Consider the following 25,071-nt stretch of genomic DNA (forward strand, 5'->3'; position numbering starts at 1 on the left):
TCCGACCAATCAAAGTGCAGCATAGGAGAGTTTCGGGATGGGTGGGGCGTGCCTTCTCCAATCCCGAGTGACGTAGAGGACGTGCAATCATAGGCAGGTAATCCCTTACATAACATGGCCGATTCGGATTTACGTAAACGTCGTTGTCTTGGTAACTATGTCGCGTCTATTAGTTAACTCTTTAATTACCGCTGACGACGCCGTGGTCATGGCTGATTTGCTGGTACTGCGGGCGATCCGCGGGAGAGCACGCACCCTGAACCTGAATGGGAAGAAGCTGCAGCGTGTGCCCGGGGCTGTGGGCAACATCACCCGGCTGACGGCGCTGCACCTGAAGAACAACTCGCTGTGCCAGCTGCCCGAGGAAGTGACAGCGCTGAGTAATGTAAGAGCCACAGGGATACTGTATCCCAGGACGCATAGGTGCATGATGGGAGTTGTAGTTTAGCAATAGCTGGAGAGCCACAGATTGGGGATCACCATATGATGAAGCTGAGCCTCACCTGCGCCCCCTGCAGGCCATGTCTCTCAATCTTTTTTTAGTAGTGCAGTGTGGAGTGGATGTTAGGAGTTCACACAGCTGCAATCTGCACCGATTGTTCATGCAAACCCGAACCTGCCTTACAATGAAAAATCAGCACAGTTCTCACAAAGGTCAGGCAGGTTTTCCCACAAGCAATGCAGGTTATTCTCCCCATTGAAATCAGTTGGCACTTTAAAATACTCACCTGTCTGATCCCTTCCTGCGGCCACTCTAACAGTGCCTGATCCCTGCTGATACTTACCTTCACTGACAGCGCCAACATTCAGGGTACAGCCACTTAATCAGTCACTTGCTGAATGCTCACTGAGCCAGTCACTAGCTGCTTAGCCAGTCGGAATGGCTGCAGAGGGGGAACAGCCGGTAGGTAAGCTTTCTATTTTAAAGGGGAGGTAAAAAAAAATAATGAAACATCTGCAGAAGCATATAACAATACTTACCTATCTATCCCTGTTTTGTGTTTCTGTATTTCCTGGTTGAGCAGGTGTACTCGGTACCACAGGTTCCACAATGCAATGCTTTCCCTCAGCTGTTCCATCACAGTCCCCCACCCTGCACATTCCCCGCCCAAAGCATTGCAGTTTCATTGTGTTACTGAATTATTTGCAGTACTTTACCATTTCATTGTGGTCCCACCCACACAGCACACTGTATTCTCTACCTGTAACACCACACAGCACACTGTATTCTCTACCTGTAACACCACACAGCACACTGTATTCTCTACCTGTAACACCACACAGCACACTGTATTCTCTACCTGTAACACCACACAGCACACTGTATTCTCTACCTGTAACACCACACAGCACGCTGTATTCTCTACCTGTAACACCACACAGCACACTGTATTCTTTACCTGTAACACCACACAGCACTGTATTCTCTACCTGTAACACCACACAGCACTGTATTCTCTACCTGTAACACCACACAGCACGCTGTATTCTCTACCTGTAACACCACACAGCACTGTATTCTCTACCTGTAACACCACACAGCACTGTATTCTCTACCTGTAACACCACACAGCACACTGTATTCTCTACCTGTAACACCACACAGCACTGTATTCTCTACCTGTAACACCACACAGCACTGTATTCTCTACCTGTAACACCACACAGCACGCTGTATTCTCTACCTGTAACACCACACAGCACGCTGTATTCTCTACCTGTAACACCACACAGCACACTGTATTCTCTACCTGTAACACCACACACCACGCTGTATTCTCTACCTGTAACACCACACAGCACGCTGTATTCTCTACCTGTAACACCACACAGCACGCTGTATTCTCTACCTGTAACACCACACAGCACTGTATTCTCTACCTGTAACACCACACAGCACGCTGTATTCTCTACCTGTAACACCACACAGCACACTATTACTATCTGTAACACCACACAGCACTGTATTCTCTACCTGTAACACCACACAGCACACTGTATTCTCTACCTGTAACACCACACATCGCACCTTATTCTCTACCTGTAACACCACACAGCACGCTGTATTCTCTACCTGTAACACCACACAGCACGCTGTATTCTCTACCTGTAACACCACACAGCACGCTGTATTCTCTACCTGTAACACCACACAGCACGCTGTATTCTCTACCTGTAACACCACACAGCACGCTGTATTCTCTACCTGTAACACCACACAGCACACTATTACTATCTGTAACACCACACAGCACTGTATTCTCTACCTGTAACACCACACAGCACACTGTATTCTCTACCTGTAACACCACACATCGCACCTTATTCTCTACCTGTAACACCACACAGCACGCTGTATTCTCTACCTGTAACACCACACAGCACGCTGTATTCTCTACCTGTAACACCACACAGCACGCTGTATTCTCTACCTGTAACACCACACAGCACGCTGTATTCTCTACCTGTAACACCACACAGCACGCTGTATTCTCTACCTGTAACACCACACAGCACACTATTACTATCTGTAACACCACACAGCACTGTATTCTCTACCTGTAACACCACACAGCACACTGTATTCTCTACCTGTAACACCACACAGCACACTGTATTCTCTACCTGTAACACCACACAGCACTGTATTCTCTACCTGTAACACCACACAGCACGCTGTATTTTCTACCTGTAACACCACACAGCACGCTGTATTCTCTACCTGTAACACCACACAGCACGCTGTATTCTCTACCTGTAACACCACACAGCACTCTGTATTCTCTACGTGTAACGCCACACAGCACTGTATTCTCTACCTGTAACACCACACAGCACACTGTATTCTCTACCTGTAACACCACACAGCACGCTGTATTCTCTACCTGTAACACCACCCAGCACTGTATTCTCTACCTGTAACACCACACAGCACGCTGTATTCTCTACCTGTAACACCACACAGCACACTGTATTCTCTACCTGTAACACCACACAGCACGCTGTATTCTCTACCTTTAACACCACCCAGCACGCTGTATTCTCTACCTGTAACTCCACACAGCACACTGTATTCTCTACCTGTAACTCCACACAGCACGCTGTATTCTCTACCTGTAACACCACACAGCACACTGTATTCTCTACCTGTAACACCACACAGCACACTGTATTCTCTACCTGTAACACCACACAGCACACTGTATTATCTACCTGTAACACCACACAGCATGCTGTATTCTCTACCTGTAATGCTGATATTAGAATAAAGCAAATAACCTTTTTAATTAATTTTTTTTCTTTTCATCTCCACACACATATTATGATCGAGCATCTTTTATCTGTGAAGTTGATTCCCACAAAAAGAACTTTATTCGATCTTACATGGGAAATACTGTTTATGCCTTGTTTTTTATGCAGGTGGGATTGGCAGTGCTGGCTCTTATCCTCTCTGCTGTTTAGCATTATCTATTTGTGTTACTGCATAATTTTTGTGCAGATGCTGCAGTACTGCAATGACACTCCAACATGTGTGAACACAGCCCTAATTTCTCTGTAGACTTTTGCACAATCAGCAAAGTTGAAACACCTGCTTCTGGCCAGTCGGAGATGGTGAATCACGCCCTGTCCCCTGTCTGCATCATCAGCCTGATCTCAACAAACACACACAATGTGAGACAGAGGCATGGAAAACTTATCTCCTAAGGGGGGAGAGCAGAGGGAGCAGGAGACAATTAGAGATGAGCGAACTTGCCGGATTTCTGGTTCGTATGAACCAGAAATCTTGGTGTCTGATTCCCGCTGTCTGCTCCCTCCGTGCAGCGGGTGGATACAGTGTAAGGAACGCCTAGAAAACTGGGATACAGCCAATGCCAATGTCTGTATCCCAGTTTTCCAGGCATTCCTTACGCTGTATCCACCCGCTGCACGGAGCGAGCAGACAGCGGGAGTCAGCCGCCGAGATTTCTGTTTCATACAAACCAGAAATCCGGCAAGTTCGCTCATCTCTAGAGACAATGGATTGGCACAGAGGCCATTTTTCTTCACTTCCTGGATTTCTATCAGCTAGCAGTGTGGCAGAACCGTACAGATACAGTAATACATTGTATAGACACATCTATATTACTTTGAATGTACTTTTAATAGAAAACAAGTTTTCCTTATCCAGAGTTCCCCTTTAAGGGAATGTACCATCAGGCCCAGGCTGAAGCACTGGAGGCGGGCCAACCCACCCCCGTGGGAGGAACCCCCAGCCCCTCTATGACAGGGCTCCATTAGAATCAATGGAGCCATATCATAGAGGGACGGGGGTTTCCTCCCACTGGGGGTGAGTCGGCCCGCCTCGAGTCGTCAGCCCGGGCCTGATGGTACAGTCCCTTTAAGGCCCACTTAAAAAAAACAAACAATAAAAACACCATACATTAGCTTAGCCTCGGTCCACACTGAATTTTTGCAGTCCGATTGTTTAATCCGTTTTACTAAAAAAAAAAAAAAAGAAAAATGGATTTGTGTGCATCCGTTTTGATCCGTTTTTTCATTGACTTCCTTAAAAAAAAAAAGAAAAAAAAAGGTTTCAAATGCATATGCTTTTTTTAGCGTACACAAAATGTTCTGGATAAACCCTTTAACTAAACTTATTTCTGAAACTTTTAAAGTGTTACCTGTTGTTTCAAAAAACTTTTCACATGTCATAGAGACATGTCAAAAGTTTTGATCAGTCCTTGTCTGAGTGTTCAGACCCGTACTGATTGGAAGATATAGCAGGGAGAGGATTCATAATGGAGCTCTATGGAGCCTTACTCTTTTTTTCTTACACAGAGCGGGGAGAGGACGCGCTGCTCATTCTCTCTGATCATTTAGACCCAGCCCGATCAAAACTTTTGACATGTCTCTACGACATGTCAAAAGTATTTTGAAAAGACAGGTACACTTAAGACCATTGCAGTTTGCTGTTAACCCTTTGCTTTGTTTCTACAGCTCACCATTTTAAACCTGGGAAACAACCAGTTTACAAGAGTCCCTGAAGAGCTGAAATACTTACATTCCCTACAGATATTACACCTGTTTGGTAACAGAATAACTGAGATACCTGCCTGTGTGTTTGGTAAGTATTAGAGTTGAGCACAACTTAAGCATCCTCGAGTCTTAGCGTGTGGCATTTGATTAGTTGGATGCAGCCCTAAGAAATCTTGGAAAACATGGATACAGCCTATGCCTATATCCATATTTTCCAGGCAGCTTTAGACCTGCATCCAACTTCTTCAGCCACCGCTAATCAAATGCAAAGTGTTCATGTTTGGACAAACCCGAGTGTGCGCAAGGTTCACTGATTCTCTGGCTCTTTTCTGGCTCTTGAGACTTTTTCCTACGTAGAATGGTTGAATCAAAGTCAGTCAGGGGATTAAATCTACACTGTGCCCAATCTTGAATTCTTGTTACTGTATTTTCTTTTAAAGGATTATGTATGTGTAGCAGTAACTTTCTGGTTATGTTCCCACCTCAGGAACATTGCAGGGAAAGGCAGCTGTCTTAATATTGACAGCCGTAAATAATGATCATTACGGCAAAAATGGGAAGATAGCCTTCACCTGACAAAAGAAATCCATAAAAATTTCAAGAGATTTCTTTGACGTTGTGTGACACAAAAAACCAGCGCTGAAAGCCCTTATGTGTAATAACACAGCGCCGGGGGGGCACTCAGCCTTGTCAGCTTGGTTCCTCTACACATTACTGACACTGACCCTTCTAAGACCACAGGCCGGGACCTTGGCTCACCTTCAACTCAAGAACTGTGGCAAAGCGGTAGATCTTGTAGGTAAAAGGAGGTGATGTGATTATAAGTCTTACCCCTTCACCAAACCTCTTGCCAGGAGAGCCATGGCATCACCCATCTAAGAACTTTACATAAGAGATGGGCATAAGTGGAGCAGCCAAGGTGCAAACTACATAACGTTTAAGATACAAAACACAACAAATACCTTACGTACTAAACAAAGTACTACATGTACAATATTTACTGTAGATCTATAAGATCATCCTGTTAATCCATACCTAATTGCATACCTAATTTTCTGTGGCCGGAATTCAGTGAACTGTCAGAGCCCACATCAGAGCCCCGCGGCCGGAAAGATCTGGGCTGAGACCGACCGTTCCGTGACCCGGCCGGGGTCACGGAACGGCCGGTCTCACACACCGTGTGAACATAGCCTTATAGTTATATACACACACACATATATATATATATATATATATATATATATATATATATATATATATATATATTGTGGACATGTCACAGGAAAAGTGCTCGAGGGGAGGTACATCTCACCCAGACTACTGCTTATGGGGAGATGGTAAATCTGGAAGAGACCTGTCACTCAGCAGTGATATGCTGCTGAGTTGTTCTTTAAATTTTCCGGGCCGGATTTACTGGAATGGTGGGTAGGTTGGTAGTGGGACCTGCCATTCCCTCCCCCTCGATCCAGTGTGGGTTTTGGGATCAGGTGAGCTCTGATCCCAATCAGCCTGAGAAGGCAAAAGCTCTGGTCAGTCTGAAAGGGATTGCTCTCAGCCAGGGGTGAACAGCTTGCATGCTGTATCTCCTGGGAGCAACGAATACTGCCGCCGCTGGGGCCTATTCATACCCTGTGATACTGCCTACTGAAGAGTCAGATAGGAGACCTGTGTTACTAAGTGCCCAGACGGGCAAGGACCTTTTTGGTTTGTTCTGAAAAGCACGGTATTGCTACATTTCTGTTGAGGACTGTTTATGCAGCTAATAAACACCCAGCTGTTTTTATAAGTCCAAGTTTGCTGTCTGAACTGTGTCCAAACACACCATCCCCCGGGAAGATCCCTACAATTGGTGCTGCGGAGCGGGCAAAACGGTTGCTAGGGGCAACGGTGTGCATCAACTTGGCTACAGCTGCGTATGTCCTGGGTGAAGGCTGCTGCTTCACTCCAAAAGCAGCCAAGCAACATGGAGGAGATGATGAAGCAGTTAATACAAGTGAGTTTGCAGCAACAACAGGCATTGGCCGCACAACAACAGGCTCAGGCAGCCGCTAAGCAGGACCAGGCGGCCGCTAACCTTCGCCATGAACAGGCAATGGCTGCACATCAGCAAGCGATGGCTCAACAACAGAAACTTATTGAGCACCTAATCGCAAAGCAGGAGGCGTCTGCAGGTGCTAATCCCCAGCTGGTGGCCGCAGCCGCGCCAGAGACCTTGTCTGTGAAAAGAGCCGTGCAGCGAGCGCTGCAAAAGATGACTGCTGATGATGATATTGAGGCCTACTTAACTGTCTTTGAGCGGGTGGCTGAGCGAGAGAAGTTACCCTCCACTGAGTGGGCAGAAGTGATTGCGCCCTATTTAACAGGCGAACCTCAAAAGGCCTATTATGACCTCAGTGAGCAAGAGGTCAAGGACTATCCTCGGCTAAGAGCGGAGATACTTGCCCGACTAGGAGTTACTGCTGCTGTCCGTGCCCGGAGGGTCCGCAACTGGAGCTACAGTCTGGACAAATCAGCGAGGTCCCAGATGTACGACCTGATCCATTTGGCAAGAAAGTGGTTGGAGCCAGACACCTCTACTCCTGCCCAGATCCTAGAGAGGGTCGTGATGGATCGCTACCTCTGTGCCCTTCCTGCTGATCTACAACGCTGGGTAGGTCAAGGTGACCCTAGGAGTGCCGACGAACTCGTCAGCCTTGTGGAGAGGTTCCAGGCGACCGAGGACTACCTCCGTGATGTTCCTGCAGCACCGTCACCTCCCCGGAGTGCCAGATCTGTGCCATCATCTGGTAAGAGACTTCCATCTATTGGGGGAGTGTGGAGGGGTGCTGATAGAGGGAAGAGCGCTCAGGAGGTGTCTCAGGGGCAAAAGACTGGTGATGGTCCCCGGTGGCTAAGTGGGCCTAAAAAGGACTCCCTGCCAAGGAGACCAGGCCCTATCCAGTGCTGGAGATGCCATGAGACGGGACATGTGTCTGCCCATTGCCCTCTTACCACTGAGCCCATGGAGTGTGACGCTAGCCGGCGTCAGTCGCTATTTGCGGAGCCGTCATGTGTTGCAGTTCCTGGACTAGAGACTGAACCACAAGTCTGCAACATTACTGTCAATGACTTCCCTGTTAAGGCGTTGCTGGACTCAGGAAGCCTTGTCACCTTGGTGCATGCCAGCCTGGTGGCTGGGGACTTTGTGCCAAAAAGACATATGAGCGTTGTGTGCATACATGGTGATACAAAGGTTTACCCTATAGTACTGGCTAATGTCGGGACTGAACTAGGCACTGTACAATATGAAGTGGGTGTGGTTAAAAACCTTATGCATAATGTGATATTGGGGCGTGATTTTCCATTGTTCTGGGCTCTATGGGGAAAACAACAATCCCCTGAAAGGAGTGAGGAGACCCCTAAGTCGATTGCATTACCCACGGTAAATGATAAAAATGTACAGGAGGAATATGATGCTTTTCCTTTGCAGGTCCTGGCTGGTGAGGAAGAGTCTCCTCCCACTGAGCAGAATGTTCCAGACTTAGAGGTGTCTAGGGATAATTTTGGTACTGCACAATTACAGGACCCCACTCTCAAAAATGCTAGAGAGCAGGTCACTGTTATGAATGGGGTACCTCAGAAACCAGAGGCTGAGAAAAAATTTCCACATTTTTCTGTGACTAATGATCTCTTCTATAGAGTCACTAAGATTAATGATGAGGTTGTGGAACAGCTTCTGGTGCCTAAGTCGTACCGGCGTCAGGTACTCGACATGGCCCATAATCATGTCCTTGGGGGCCACTTGGGGACAGATAAAACACAGGAGAGAGTCCTCCAGAGGTTTTTTTGGCCTGCGATTTATGCTGACATAAAAAATTACTGCGAGTCGTGCCCCACATGTCAGCTTAGCGCCCCAGTGTCGCATTTCCGCAGTCCTTTGGTTTCGCTCCCCATCATAGAGGTACCTTTTGACCGCATTGCAATGGACTTGGTGGGTCCCATTGTAAAGTCGGCAAGGGGACACCAGTACATTTTGGTGGTCTTAGACTACGCAACCCGCTATCCTGAGGCTGTACCCCTAAGAAACACTGCGTCTAAAACAATTGCCCGTGAGTTGTTTTATATGTTTTCCAGGGTGGGGATCCCCAAAGAAATCTTGACCGACCAAGGTACTCCGTTTATGTCAAAGGTGATGCAGGATGTATGCAAACTGTTTAAAATCTCACACCTTCGTACCTCTGTATATCATCCCCAGACAGATGGATTAGTGGAGAGGTTTAATAAAACCCTAAAACATATGTTAAAGAAAGTAGTGGAAAAAGATGGTCGGGATTGGGATCACTTACTACCTTACCTGATGTTTGCTATTAGAGAAGTGCCCCAAGCATCCACAGGGTTCTCTCCCTTCGAGTTGGTCTATGGTCGTCACCCTAGGGGTTTGTTGGATATAGCGAAAGAGACATGGGAAAGTGAGTCCACCCCATACAAGAGTGTTATAGAGCATGTAGCACAAATGCAGGACCGTATAGCCACTGTAATGCCCCTAGTAAGAGAACACCTCCAGAGGGCGCAAGAGGGCCAAAGCAGAATTTACAATCGTTCTGCCAGAATCAGGACATTTAGCCCAGGTGACCGGGTACTCATTCTTGTTCCCACTGTAGAAAGTAAATTCTTAGCAAAGTGGCAGGGTCCCTATGAAATTGTAGAGAAGGTCAGTGAGGTAAACTACAAGGTACACCAACCAGGTAGAAGGAAGCCTTTTCAAGTTTATCACATAAACTTGATCAAGCCCTGGAAAGACAGGGAATCCTTGGTAGCGACAAACCCTGTTAATAATTTGTCACAACCAATCCCTCCGGTCAGGATTGGGGACACTCTATCAGTGTCACAGAAGCAGGAGACTAAAGAGTTTTTGCAGAAAAATAAAGACAAGTTTTCTGACCTCCCAGGGCGTACGCATCTCATTCACCATCACATTGAAACTGAGCCTAGAAGCAGAGTAAACCTTAAGCCCTATAGGATACCAGAAGCACGGAGGGAGGCGGTGTCAGCCGAGGTAAAACGTATGCTTGACCTAGGAGTCATTGAGGTGTCACAGAGCGAGTGGTCCAGCCCGATTGTGTTAATCCCAAAGCCCAATGGAACTTGGAGGTTCTGTAATGACTTTAGAAAGTTAAATGAGATCTCCAAGTTCGATGCCTACCCCATGCCCAGGGTGGATGAGTTGATTGAGAGAATGGGTAGTGCCAGGTACATAACCACCCTCGATCTCACAAAGGGCTACTGGCAGATCCCCCTCACTCCTGAGGCTAGAGAGAAGACTGCATTCTCCACCCCTGATGGGCTCTTCCAATACGTAGTGATGCCATTCGGGTTACATGGAGCCCCTGCCACTTTTCAGAGGTTGATGGACTTGATTCTGCGACCACATCGTGATTACTCCGCGGCCTACCTCGATGATGTGGTCATTTTTAGCCCTGATTGGGAAAGTCACCTCTGTAAGGTCCAGGCGGTGTTAGAGGCCATAAGTGGTGCGGGGTTAACCATCAATGCAGAGAAGTGTGCACTAGCCTTAGAGGAGGCCAAATACCTGGGATACATTATTGGGAGGGGGTTAGTGAAACCACAACTAAATAAAATTGAGGCAATACAGAATTGGCCCAAACCCCTCACAAAGAAACAGGTCAGAGCTTTCCTGGGTATTACGGGCTATTACCGTAGGTTTGTGCCAAACTTTGCCACAGTTGCAGCCCCGCTAACTGACCTGACAAAGGGTGCGAAGTCCGCAATGGTGACATGGACTCCAGAGGCCGAGAAGGCTTTTCAAAGCCTTAAATCTGCCTTGTGTCAACAACCTGTGCTAGTTACCCCTGACTTTAGGCAAGAATTTCTGGTCCAGACAGATGCCTCTAATACAGGGTTAGGTGCCGTTCTCTCACAGGTCGTGAATGGCGAGGAACACCCGGTGATGTACTTAAGCAGGAAGCTATCCCCGGCCGAAAAAAACTACGCCATTGTTGAGCGAGAATGTCTGGCAGTGAAATGGGCCCTAGAGTCCCTAAGGTACTACTTGCTAGGTAGAAAATTCAAGTTAGTTACAGACCATGCCCCCTAACATGGATGAAGCTGAACAAGGAGAAAAATGCGAGGGTGACTAGATGGTTTCTATCCCTCCAAAACTTTAATTTCACTGTGGAACACAGGCCGGGGAAATTACAGGCAAATGCTGACGCCCTATCAAGGGTACACTGTCTGTGGGGACAGAATGCTCAGCCCTCCGGTCTGAAAAAGAGGGGGGGGGATATGTGGACATGTCACAGGAAAAGTGCTCGAGGGGAGGTACATCTCACCCAGACTACTGCTTATGGGGAGATGGTAAATCTGGAAGAGACCTGTCACTCAGCAGTATTATGCTGCTGAGTTGTTCTTTAAATTTTCCGGGCCGGATTTACTGGAATGGTGGGTAGGTTGGTAGTGGGACTTGCCATTCCCTCCCCCTCGATCCAGTGTGGGTTTTGGGATCAGGTGAGCTCTGATCCCAATCAGCCTGAGAAGGCAAAAGCTCTGGTCAGTCTGAAAGGGATTGCTCTCAGCCAGGGGTGAACAGCTTGCATGCTGTATCTCCTGGGAGCAACGAATACTGCCGCCGCTGGGGCCTATTCATACCCTGTGATACTGCCTACTGAAGAGTCAGATAGGAGACCTGTGTTACTAAGTGCCCAGACGGGCAAGGACCTTTTTGTTTTGTTCTGAAAAGCATGGTATTGCTACATTTCTGTTGAGGACTGTTTATGCAGCTAATAAACACTCAGCTGTTTTTATAAGTCCAAGTTTGCTGTCTGAACTGTGTCCAAACACACCATCCCCCGGGAAGATCCCTACAATATATATAGTTATATATATATTTTATGGTTCTCTTCTTATCAAAGGGGAACTCCAGTGAAAAATGTTTTCTTTTAAATCAACTGGGGTCAGAAGGTTTTATAGATTTGTAATCTACTTCTATTTAAAAATCTCCGTTTTTCCAGTACTTTTTGCCTGCTGTATGTCCTGCAGGAAGTGGTCCAGTCTCACACAGTGCTCTCTGCTGCCACCTCTGTTCATGTCAGGAACTGTCCAGAGCAGTAGCAAATCCCCATAGAAACCCTCTCCTGCTCTGGACAGTTACTGACATGGACAGTGGTGGCAGCAGAGAGCACTGTGTCCGACACCATTTCCTGCAGGATATACAGCAGCTGATAAGTACTAGAAGACTGGAGATTTTTTAAACATAAGTAATTTACAAAACAATCTTTCAGTTGATTTGAAATGTTGGAATTGCCCTTTAAAGTGATACTATCATTAGAAAAAAACTTTTGACCCTTCATAGAAACATGAAAAGTTTTGGTTGATAAAAATGTTACTGTTAGGTGGCGCTGCAGCAGACCTGGATCTGTGTGATATCTGAAGGACAAAAATCATCCACATGTAGTCAATAAAGCTAAATCTTTGGCTTTCCAGGCAGTATACAAATGTATAGGCTGTTTGTAACTTTTTTTTTTAACCAATTTTCAAGATGGATTACAGAATCTGATATCTCTAAATCTGAACAACAATTTCATTGAGAATATTCCTGCGGACATTCAGAAGTAAGTAAAATAAGTTGTATTGTCAGTGTGTCTGTAATGTCTATGGAAAGGCTTGATATAAATTCCCTATTTGCTGTGTAAATCATCAGCAGCTCCTCTATGATATGTATCTGCTTTATTATAGCCTAAAATGGGTTTTGGTTACAACACATCGCTTTTATTAAATTTAAAGCACATATGTATAATGTAATTACTGTTATTAAGTGTTGTGTGTATGGTATGGATGATATGTATGGATGAACACCGCCCCATACAGTGTCAGACTGGGGTATCTGGGGCCCACCAGAGGAAATGATCCTGGGGGCCCACCAATGAAGAACCAGTGAGAAACAACCTGTCAGTCAGTGTTTGTGCAGGTTCTAAAGCTGGGGGCCCACCAGAGGATCCTCCGGTCCTCTGGTGGGCCAGTCCAACACTGGTGCCATATGCCCCTTCACAGCATTGCTCACCGCTCACATGTATAAGTGCTGGAGCTACAAGAGGCGTTTAGCAGGGTAGATACTGTAAGTTGCCTGAACAGAGCGATGTAAGCTTCCTGCTGTGTGTTGGAGACAATCTCTGACCCAGGGCATGAATGTTCTGTTGACCTACAGGGATCCTCACTGAAGTTCAACGTTTCCAAATGTAAAATAATGCACTTGGGGAGGAGGAATCCTCTCTCAGAGTATCACATCGACAGTACTGTGTTGGAAAAGACTTCAGAAGAGAAGGATTTAGGGGTAATGATTTCTGACAGCCTTAAAATGAGTCACCAGTGCAACCAGGCGGTGGGGAAAGCAAATCGTATGCTGGGGTGTATAGCTAGAGGTATAACCAGTAGGAAGAGAGAGATTGTGATCCCGCTGTATAGAGCTCTGGTGAGGCCACATCTGGAATACTGTGTCCAGTTCTGGAGACCTCACCTAAAAAAGGACATTGATAAAATAGAACGGGTCCAAAGACGGGCTACAAAAATGGTGGAGGGTGTGAGGCATAAACCATATCAGGAAAGACTTAAAGATTTTAATCTGTATAGTCTGGAGGAAAGAAGGGAAAGGGGGGACATGATTGAAACCTTTAAGTATGTTACAGGACTAAATAAGGTTCAGGAGGGAAGTGTTTTTAGTAAAAAACTGAGTTCAAGAACAAGAGGACACAGTGAGAGGTTAGTTGGGGGAAAGATCAGAAGCAATGTAAGAAAATATTATTTTACTGAAAGAGTAGTAGATACCTGGAACAAACTTCCAGCAGAGGTGGTTGGTAAATCTACAATACAGAATTTAAACATGCCTGGGATAGACATATATCTATCCTAAGATAATAAGAAAAAAAATACTAAAAGGGCAGACTAGATGGACCCAGTGGTCTTTTTCTGCCGACAATCTTCTATGTTTCTAATCAGACCACTGTCCCTCTGATATTCACAGCCCATTTTCAGGATAGACTATCGTTTTTAAAGGCTAGATAATAATAATTTTTATTTATATAGCGCTAACAGATTCCGCAGTACTTTACAATAACCCCTTTAATTTCCACCATTGGAATATAGTTGTGTCTCATCTAATTGAATGAGAGGGAGTGTTCGTATGTAAGAGTACAGAAATATACATTTACTGAGTATTCATTGATTTCTTAGATGTATGATTAGTTTTTGATATACGTGTGCCCATACGCAGGCCTAGATCTAGGGCGACCATTGTTAGTTGATATGCAGTAGTGTGGCACACTGCCCGCTTCTGTAGTTTGGTGTAGTTTATGTTTCACCTCTACAAACTGCGCTGCCAAAACCTGCATTGTAAACCTGTGGTGATTCGAACCCACTATGACCTCCCAGGCAGACACAAACAGACACACACCGCATAGGGCCCCGGTGCGAAAAATGTGCCTAATTAACCAAACTGATTATTACACTACGGGCAGGAGGTAGGAAGAGCATAATAAAGAACCTATATTTACTGGTCCCTGAACCCTTGCAGTGTCGAATCACTGGGCTCCCGGACCCTGCCGGATGTCATCTTCTCTCCTTTTCTTGGTACATCATGACCCAGCAGGATGGGTGTGGGGGATAGCTCGCTCAACCAGTCAGCGATTGCAGCAGTTACCCACCACAGTCACTGACTAGCTGAGCGGGGCATTCTTTAGCTGTGTCATGACGTAGGAGGGAGGAGATATGGAGAATACCAGCGGGGGTCCAGCAGCAGGACCCAGCACTGCTAGTGCACTAGACCAGTAAGTATAGCTTCTTTCTTATGTTACCTCCACCCCGTGCCCATAATGAATATTTTCTATTGCCCTAGACTTCTCCTTTAACTGTCTGTTACCTATAGACACGTGTTTTTACATTTTGTGAATTAAGTTGATCCCTATCAGCCACAAGGTAAAAATATAGTAATGTATATGCATATAGATTAAACTGATAAAAGTTTCTACTATGGGAAGTTAAAGGGGTACTCCAGCGGGGGGGGGGGGCACTTTTTTGCTGGGACGATACGTCTCAGGTTCGCTCAGCCACTCAGTGACAGAGGCGGGATCTGAGCGGACTTGAAACGGATCCCGCCTCTGTCACTGAGTGGCTGAGCAGACTTGAGACGTCATGTCTCGGGCCAGCGTCAGACACCCGGAAACGGCCGGGAACCGGGCACTGGAGCGCCGCGATGCGGGACCCACTGCTGGAACCGGGGAGGTGAGTGGACGTCTTTTCCCTCAGCCTCCTCCCCGATCCCAGCGAAAAAGTGCCCCCCCCCACTGGAGTACCCCTTTAAATAAGTTCTCCCATCTCAGCCATTCATATGGGTAAACGATTAGTGTTGGTCGATCTGCTGATACCCCACTGATACCAAGAATTTCATCCCCGAAATGAATGAAGTGCATGCTGTGTATATGCGGCCACCATAGCTTGTGCCCCCATTCATTCACTATGGGGCTGCCCAATGTGATCAGGATGGGTCGAGGTCCCAGCGGTCACTATTAATATCAACCAACATTACTTATTACAGGCTGCAATGTCTTGAAAAGCTTAGTATAAACCATAACTGTCTGCAAGAGATTCCCAAGGAGTTGTGTGTCCTACAAAATCTTTCTGAGTTGCACCTTGGAAATAACCAGCTGGAGACACTACCGGCGCAGATCGGCTATCTGAGCAATCTGAGGGAGCTGCGGGTTTATCGGAACAATCTGATCGGCCTTCCAGAGGTGAGGAACGTATTATCTGTAATTTATGGTTTGACTGGATGGTGATAGAGATGTAACATTGTATGGGAACCAGGGGTGGACATAGTGAGCAGACCTTCTCTACGAAAGAGCAGTAGTATATGGGCCCCCAGCTCACCCTTTATATAGTCTCTATAATTGTGAGCTGTGAAGTTCATTAGCTCAGTCACTTAAAGGGAATCGATCATGCTTAGAGTGTCTAGAAAGTTGTAGGAGCAGCAGCATGCGTGCCCCCTCCCTGCCTTGATTGATTCAAGCACAGGAGCCCTGCATGTCTATGAGTCAGGAAAAAGAGAGGTGGGGGAGGGAGGTGGATCGTCCGGGCAGCCCATAGGAGACAGCGGCGACCTAGGACACACCGATCGACGGAAGCAGATAGCTGCTAGGCTGACGTTGGCATTTCAGCCTGTTGAAAGATAACGATAATCCAGCATCGTGCATGTCGGCTGATCGTTGTCTTCTATTACACTAAACGAGTCAGCCCATCCCCCTGTAATTGGTGAGGTTGAACGACACATGTCTAACATGTATGAGGGCTATCCTTCTCATAGCTATCTGTATTGTGTGCTGTCTACCTTACATACATTACTGTATCTCATCTCTAGGGGATTTGCAGGTTGAGGAAACTAAAAATTCTGGATGTTGCAGGGAATCAAATACCGGCATTTCCTTCAAGAGTAAGTATTAATAACTGCAGAATTAAAGGATTCTTCCAGGATAATAAAAAATGTATATAATGGGGGAACAACCAATCAGATTCCATCTTTTATTTTCCAAAGCGTCTGTGAGGAATGAAAAGTGGAATCTGATTGGTTGCTAGGGGCAACTGGGCCAGTTTCACTTTACACCATGTTTGATAAATCTCCCCCATAGTTTCCATCCTTTCCCAGTCAAAGCCTATGAAAAAAAACCTGGTGCAGTTTAAAGGAATGAGCAGACCCAGTTACTACCTCAGATGTCGGCTCTGGTAGAGCCCTCACATGGATGCGGCCTTCTCCAGTCACAGCCAGCTTGGATACCAGTTCTCCCAGAGATAACAAATAATAGTATTCAAAGTATTAAAAACAGATTGCTATTATAGATGGAACAATAGGGCATTGTACTGACGTGACGTCTGCCTGGACCTGATTGTTACTGAGCAGTGACGTCTTCATGTTATTATAGATGCATGAGATCTCTTTACAAGAACTGTACTGTGAAGAAAATCCATTACTACTAAAAGAGCCTGTGTCTGCCGTTCAGGATGAGGAAATATTGTCCCTGAAGGTAACAATGTACTTGTATTGCAATAAGACGACTCAAAAAGAAGAAATGCCATACAAGATTCTACTATCGTGTCCTTATGTGTCCTGCAAGGGATTCTAAAATAACATAAAGCTGTTTTGCCACCATGGACCCATAGGATAGGGTATAGGTGTCTGATCATGGTGGTCTGACCACTGGGACATACTGAGAACTGGAATCCCAAAGCTTTCTGCCAAATGGCACTTGACTATCTTAGAAACTTCCATAGGCTAGGTTCACACTGAGGAATTCTCGAGGAATTGTAGAAGAAAGTTTTGTCCTTGAAATTCCTCGCCTATTCAGCTGTGGCAAAATAGGAGCAGAATTCAAGCCCCATTGACTTCTATAGGATTCCTCTAGCGGAATCTGCCCAAAGAATTGACATGTCAATTCTTCGGGCGGAAAGGGCATCCGCGGCGGAAATTTCACTGTGTAAACAAATAAGCGGAAAGCATTCACAATGTTCATTCTTTACGGGCGGAATTACAGGCAGATTCCACACGCATTTTGCCGCGGAATCCGCCTGAAAATCCGCGAGTGTGAACCCAGCCATAGACAATAAATGGAGCTATGGTTGAATATGTGCACTGCTGAACCATCCAGATCGGAGCTTTGGGAGATTACAGGTTGGGGTCCTAGCGGTTAAACCCCCCTGGATCAGTCACTTATCTTTGTCCTGTTCATAGGGGACAGGTGTCCATGGTGGCAAACTACCTTTAAAGGGAGACGGTTTGCAGTTTTGAGCTAGAAAGAGGTCAGGAGGGGAGTATATATGATGATATGGTACTTCTGTTTGATCTTATAAGCTGTACTTCTATTTAAAGATCTCAAGTCTTTCAGAAAGTACAAAACTAGCAATGTGACCCCTTTATGGCCACTGCCTTCACTAGGTATTGTGGCCCCTTGACAGCATGGGTTTTGTCAGTCAGACCCTACTGATCAAAAAGTCATGGTGCATCCTAACCATATGCTGGGATGGGGACACTGATCACTGCCCACAGATCCTGCACTAGGCGTAACACAGTGTATACATTTTGGATACAGATTCCATTTAATTTTGGTTTATGTCCTGTGCATAAAAATATCTTACACTTCACTTAGTCAGGCCTTGTTGCAGAAATCGCCATTTCCATTAGTATATTTCAGGTTCAGGCTATGTTCATACATAGTAAGACTATGTGCACACTGCATAAGAGACTGGCCATTCTGTGACCCAGCTGGGTTACAGAACGGCTGGTCTCTGCAAAGATCATTCCGGCCGGTACATAAGTACTGGCCGGATGATCTTTCCGGCCGCAGTGTTCTGATGCGGGCGCATCAGCGCGCGCCCGCATCAGAACTTCCCATAGCGCACAATGAAGCAAGCGGCCGGAGCCGCTCACTTAATCGTGTGAACTGACATGGGTTTCTACGGCCGCAATTCACTGAATTGCGGCCGCAGAAAACTGGCATGACAGCTCTTTGCAGCGCCGCATGGGATCCCTGCCGGAGCATATACGATGTGTATACGCTCCGGCCGGCATCCCATACAAGATGGCAACTACGCCCGTGCTTTTACGTAGTGTGAAAATACCCTAATTCTGTCAGTCTTTTTTCAACCAAAACCAACCAGGAGTGGGTTGAAAACACAGCAACTGCCAATCTTTCCATTATAATTTTGCCCTGTCTGTTCCACTTCTGGTTTTGTTTGAAAATGTACTGACCAAAAGACTGATGAAAATACTGTGTGTGAACATAGTCTGATGCTGCAAACAGATGGCAGATTATCAGGTTGGCTGGATTATAAAATGACAGATTATCAGGTTGTCTGGATTATGAGATGGCAGATTATCAGATTGTCTGGATTATCAGGTAACAAATTATCAAATTGTCTGGATTACCAGATGACAGATTTGAGTCTTTACTACAGGGGTACTCAACAAGTTTTAGTGAAGGTCCACCTACTGGGGTCTATTGTCAGGTGAAATTCCGAGCTGAACATCATTAGTAAACGTGTTGCGCTCCCCCATTAGTATATACCCCCCCTGTTGTTCCCCCAGTAGTATATAGACCCCTGTGTGCTCCCCCAGTAGTATATAGTCCCCCTGTGCGCTCCCCCAGTAGTATATAGTCCCCCTGTGCGCTTCCCCAGTAGTATATAGTCCCCCTGTGCGCTTCCGAAGTAGTATATAGACCTCCGCTTTGTGCTAACCAGTAGTATATAGACTCCCTGTATGCTCCCCCAGTAATATATAGTCCCCCTGTGCTCCCCCAGTAGTATATAGCACCCCTGCTGTGTGCTCCCCCAGTTATATAGCCCGCCTGTGCTCCCTCTCCCATATAGCATATTACATAAAAAAACAAACACTTATACTCACCTGGGTCCGGGTGTCTCCTCTTCTCTTCCCCTCTTGTGGCCGTACTGCAGCGGTCACAGGAGGCCGCTTTCCCCTTGTCCTGGCGTTGGCGCTCCAGTGACGTCACTCGAGTGGCGAAACCAGAGACAGGACAGAGCGCCCTCTTGTGACCGCTGCAGCCACAAGAGTGACTGACAGGGAAGGAGCCAATGGCTCCTTCTCTGTCAGTGCTGCTCCTGCATTGTAACTATAAGCGCTCGTTACGAGCGCTTATAGTTGCTGTGCAGAGGGGAACAGCGCAGCTCAGTAAACAGGTATAGTGAGCTGCAGCTGGGGTCCGGACAGCTGGTCTCCGCGGTCTGCCAGTTGAGGACCCCTACTTTACTGTATAGTTCAGAGCAGCGTACATATACCCATGAGGTCAGAGCCATGTACTGTAGTATGATATTGGACTGGTCACCTGCTCCATCTACTTCATTTCCAGTTCCCAGAATTCCACTATAATGAAGCTTTACTATCTGTATTATTATCATCTTCAGGAAATCACAGCAAGACTTATATTAACTCATCTCCAGAATGGAAGCTTCTTATTGCGGGAACAAATTAAGTATTATCCAGATGCCAGAAGACTGCTGTCCGGCAGGAACGTCTGCGCCCTCTGCGGAAAGTGGTTTCTGGATATGTGGCTGGAATGTGTTAAGTTTGTTGATGTTAAAAAGGTAATAAAATGTATGTAATGTATACAAGGTAAGGCCATGTTCACATGCTGTATGAACATTGGCCGTTGTTTGACAGTGTCAGTACAGTGTCATACAACGGCCAATGTCTCAGATATGCACATCGCTTTATTTGAATTGGAATACTAGATAGCTCGTCTGATGATAGTATCACATCAATACATTTATTTTGACTTTTCAGATCATGTTGTAGTTGAATTGATACACATGAATAAGTTATGTATATGTGGATATATACACCCATCACCCATAAAATTAAAGCTGCCTGACTAATGATGTATACCGTATGGCTCCACAGCCCCACACCCTGATGCATTGTATGTCCAGACACCTTTCTATCATAGCCGGCAGTAACTTTTCCAGCGTTGTGTGCCACGTTGTATACAGTAGCTCTTCTGTGTGCCACTTTGTATATAGTAGCTCTTCTGTGTGCCACGTTGTATATAGTAGCTCTTCTGTGTACCACATTGTATACAGTAGCTCTTCTGTGTGCCACATTGTGTACAGTAGCTCTTCTATGTGCCATGTTGTATACAATAGTTCTTCTGTGTACCATGTTGAATACAGCAGCTGTTCTCTGTGCCACGTTGTATTCAGCAGCTCTTCTGTGTGCCACGTTGTATTCAGCAGCTCTTCTGTGTGCCACGTTGTATACAGCAGCTCTTCTGTGTGCTACGTTGTATACAGTAGCTCTTCTGTGTGCCACATTGTATACAGCAGCCCTTCTGTGTACCACAATGTATACAGTAGCTCTTCTGTGTGCCATGTTGTATACAATAGTTCTTCTGTGCGCCACGTTGTATACAGTAGCTCTTCCGTGTGCCACGTTGTATACAGTTCTTCTGTGTGCTACGTTGTATACAGTTCTTCTGTGTGCTACGTTGTATACAGTTCCTCTGTGTTACGTTGTATAGAGCAGCTCTTCTGTGTGCTACGTTGTATACAGTAGCTTTTCTGTGTACCACATTGTATACAGTAGCTCTTCTGTGTACCATGTTGTATACAACATGTACCACGTTGTATACAGTAGCTCTTCTAGGTGTCACATTGTATACAGCATGTACCACGTTGTATACAGTAGCTCTTCTGTGTCATCTGATCGGATACGGTACCTGTTTCACCTGAAGGCATCAGCGATCCTTGGCCGCCAATGACATTATCACCAGTTTATCGGTTCTCCTTCTCACCAGGGACACCCAACAAGACCTACTGTTTGATAGATGCCCTTATCCACTCCTGTAGCCATCACAGACTGGCTATTGGCAGACTGGCTCAGATCCTAACGTCCTCCCTTTTTTTCCTGCTTCCATTTTCAGTGGTTTTACTATTATTTTTACTACTTTTGGTTTTACTACTATTACTATTGCTGCTCTGTATACTCAACATTGATTTGTGTTTTTAGTGGTTTTTGTTATATGTTTTTGAGATGATGTCACCCACTTAATATCAGGTGCACTGTTCTTCAATGTGGAAAGTGAAACATGATTTGGGTGGGCAGTGCCATGGGGCACAATCTAAGCCATTCTCCTTTTACCTCTGATGTTTTCTCTGTACAATAAAATGTGTGTTCACAGAAATGAAAGTCTTGTTTTACCTCTGGAGGCCAATGTTTCCTTCTTCTCCCTGAGGAGATCGGGGTGATAAATGGCTTTGAAGTGGTGCTGCATCTATTACCGACAAAGGTGTTGAAGAAGCCATGTTCTGGGTGTATAGACAGTCCTGAAGATTACATGGGCCATTTATAATATATTCTTTCATCTTTTTTTTTTTGCTATTGCTCGGAGCTGCACAGGTCTGCTTTTCTATGTTAGATTTAAAGTAAGAAGACAGCCCAGGTCTTCTGATCTCTGCCGCTCTCCAGGGCTTATTTTACAGACACAGTTTATTGTACATCTTGGTAATCTATTACCTATGTGTGCGGCCATGTTAATACAATGTGACCATCTGGATTATAGGCTGTGCCGTTGTATATTTGACCCATGTAAAAAATCCCAGCTATATGGAACTGCGTACTGGCCACCGCCCTATTCATTCTCTACGGAGCCACCAAAGAGAGATGAAAATGGCACCATAGAGAAAGAGTGGAGTGACAGTGTACAAATCCATTCAACTGGGATTGCAGGGTCCCAGTACTCAAGATTACGGGGGTCCCAGCAGTTGGACCTCCTGCGATCTCTTTGTTATTCCCTATTCTGTGGATAGGACATAACTACCTCTTTAATTCCTAGGTGAGAGGTGTGTTGAAAACCACTTCCTACTATATATTCACTGGCCTGGCACGAAGAAGCAAGTGTAAGTGAGCGGTGGTACATACGATATTATACGCATGGCCCCTCACTTTGCAGTGATGGACGGGTGAATATAGAAAATGTTTTTCAGCATTGGGAGTACTGAATTTGCGTAGAGGTTTTTATATGTTATGTATGGGCTTTAATTTTTTTATTTTTTTTATACTTACCAAATTTTCTTTTACTTTTTAAATTTTTTATTATTTTTTCATTATTTATTTTTATATATAATTTATTCATTCCTGTATGCTAATACTCCATACTCTGTGTCTCTATGACGTAGGCTCCTGATAGGACCGCTGGGCAGCAGGCTCCTCACTGATCAGGTCCCCAGGGCTGCCTGCAGAGCGTTTCCCCAGAGTCACTTGGAAACCCTATGACATGATCGGAGCTGGGAGTTCCCTTCCATCATGTTGTGGTCACAGGACTCTGAAATCAAGGGGTTAAACAGCTAGGGTCAAAGGTTCTGCCGATCCTGACCATACTCATAGGGATATGAAGCAGAGCTGTAAGTGGCAGCTCCAGTTCTTAGTGTAGAGGAGGCCAGGGAGCTGCCAACACCTCTCCACTGCAGTGTGACCAGAAGACAGCGGCCATTCCTTATGGTCTGTAGTAAATGTATTACCATTTATTAATACAATATTCTTCTTTCTATTTCCAGAAAATGAAGACCTCAAGCAATGTGCAGCTCCTACCAGTGAAGATCTTACTCTGTTCATACCAGTGCTTCAACCAGAGACATAGTGATACTTTTGGAGTAGCCTTCCAGTGAGCGCCATAATATAGTTTTGTGAAGCCTTTTATTACATTTTATATCTTCTACCCAATGTACAGTATTTGTAATAAATTTGATGTTTATTGTGTTGTTTGTTACTGTTATTAGTACTGTGTCTATATTATAATATATATGGGTTCCTGTGCCCCCCTCTGTATATTGTAAGAATATTAGAAGTCATTGAGGAGTTTGGTAACCATATAGAGGCATCAGGCCACAGCCTTGGTACAGTTATACAGGTCATGGAACTCTAATGTAATTTATAGTTACTTTGGTAATTTTATACTTATATTTTAGAAAGGCAGCTATCCTTTCCAACATTTATTAATTAACATTAAAGAGATTGTCCAGGGAAAATTTCTCTGTGCCTGGAAGCAGTGTAAAAAAACAAAACAACAAAAACATGTTGTACTCATCCCCTCCATTCCCCCCACAATGCTCCCAGTCCTCTGGTGGTCTCTGCCTCTTCTGGGCTCCTTTGATATCCTGACCTCACAGGACCTGCCCACCCAGACATCACTTGTTGCAGTGGATGTCCTGTCTCAGTCAGTGATTCCTGTGGGGTTGGGACATCACTGAAACCCAGACGTGGAGACCAGTAGGCAACTGGTAGCTGTAGGTGACCCAAGGAGGTGAGTATAAAATGTTATTTTTACACCACCCTCAGCAATAGACCAAATTTTTGTTTTCCCTGGACAACCCCTTAAAATTGTCTTTTTTATAATAAAATGTCTGCAGTTGTTCTTTTCTGCAGCAGCTGATGCCTAGTATTGTATATGCAGTACAGCTGCTAAAGAACCTCTTCTTTGACAGAAAGAGATCACATGTCTGACAGTCGTTGGTCAGGGATTCACCTGTGACCGACTGTGTCTTAAGAATAAAAGGATATTCCGTTCAAACATAACTTTTGATATGTTGCTGCCCATGGTGAGACTAAGGGTACTACTACACGGAACGATGATCGGCCAAATCGGACCGATTATCGTTCCGTGTAATAAATACAACGATTAGCCTATGATCGATAATTGGGCCGTGTAATAGGCCCAGTAAACAAGCACCGATCTAGCAGATCGGCGCTCGTTTACAGTTATTATGGGGCCTTCATCGGCCTGTCTAATACTACCCTAACAATTCCTTCCATACTTGTTATTATCTATTTAGTCTCCTTCCCCCAGTTCTCAGCTGCCTTTTTCTCTGTCTCCCTCCCCCCCCTTCCGTCTGAGACGGCTGATGTAAACAAGTCCCTGACTGTCTATATTTGCTTCTTTGTAAGGCTGGAAGGTTTGTAAAGTTGCTGATAAACGCACTGTTATTAATCCTAACAGTTAAGTATTAAGCACTACAAAGTTGCTACGAAGTTGCAGATAAGGACTTGTTTACATCAGCCGTCTCGGAAAGGAAGAGGGGGAGACAGAGAGAAAAGCTCACGCACAGATTTTTGTGTCTTCAACAGAAAGCAGCAGCTCAGAACTGGGGGAAGGAGACTGAATAGATAACAACAAGAATGGAAGGAATTATTAGTTTCACCATGGGCAGCAACATACGAAAACTTATGTTTGAGTGTAATACCTGCTCAACGTGCCTGATCCTTCCCTACCCATCATCCTTAAACACGTTAGATGAAATAAGTGGATTTGGTGACATGTATCTAATGTATATGGCCAGCCCCATGCATTATTGATGTTGAATGCTTAAGATATGTGAATAATAGGGTATATCTACATGCTGAGAGTCAACACCATTAGATACTTTATCTGAAAATGTCCTCTCTAAACACATTACTAGTAAACCATATTATAACATCTGCAGGATTTACAGGGTGCATACAGTCAGTCCACT

The 25,071-nt window shown here is 45.4% G+C and overlaps 1 protein-coding gene across 1 annotated transcript; it reads left to right on the forward strand.

Moving 5' to 3' along the window:
• Positions 1–108: 108 nt before the first annotated feature.
• On the forward strand, positions 109–23,320 carry LRRC69 (leucine rich repeat containing 69). The gene is made up of 8 exons (XM_069957363.1): positions 109–385; positions 4,978–5,104; positions 12,551–12,623; positions 15,599–15,794; positions 16,418–16,489; positions 16,977–17,078; positions 19,972–20,151; positions 23,119–23,320. The coding sequence occupies exons 1-8, from the start codon at positions 158–160 to the stop codon at positions 23,227–23,229; spliced, it is 1,089 nt and encodes a 362-aa protein (XP_069813464.1). The 5' UTR covers positions 109–157; the 3' UTR covers positions 23,230–23,320.
• The last annotated feature ends 1,751 nt before the right edge of the window (positions 23,321–25,071 follow it).

This window comes from Dendropsophus ebraccatus, chromosome 2, assembly GCF_027789765.1.
Source record: "Dendropsophus ebraccatus isolate aDenEbr1 chromosome 2, aDenEbr1.pat, whole genome shotgun sequence".
Lineage (NCBI taxonomy): Eukaryota > Metazoa > Chordata > Amphibia > Anura > Hylidae > Dendropsophus > Dendropsophus ebraccatus.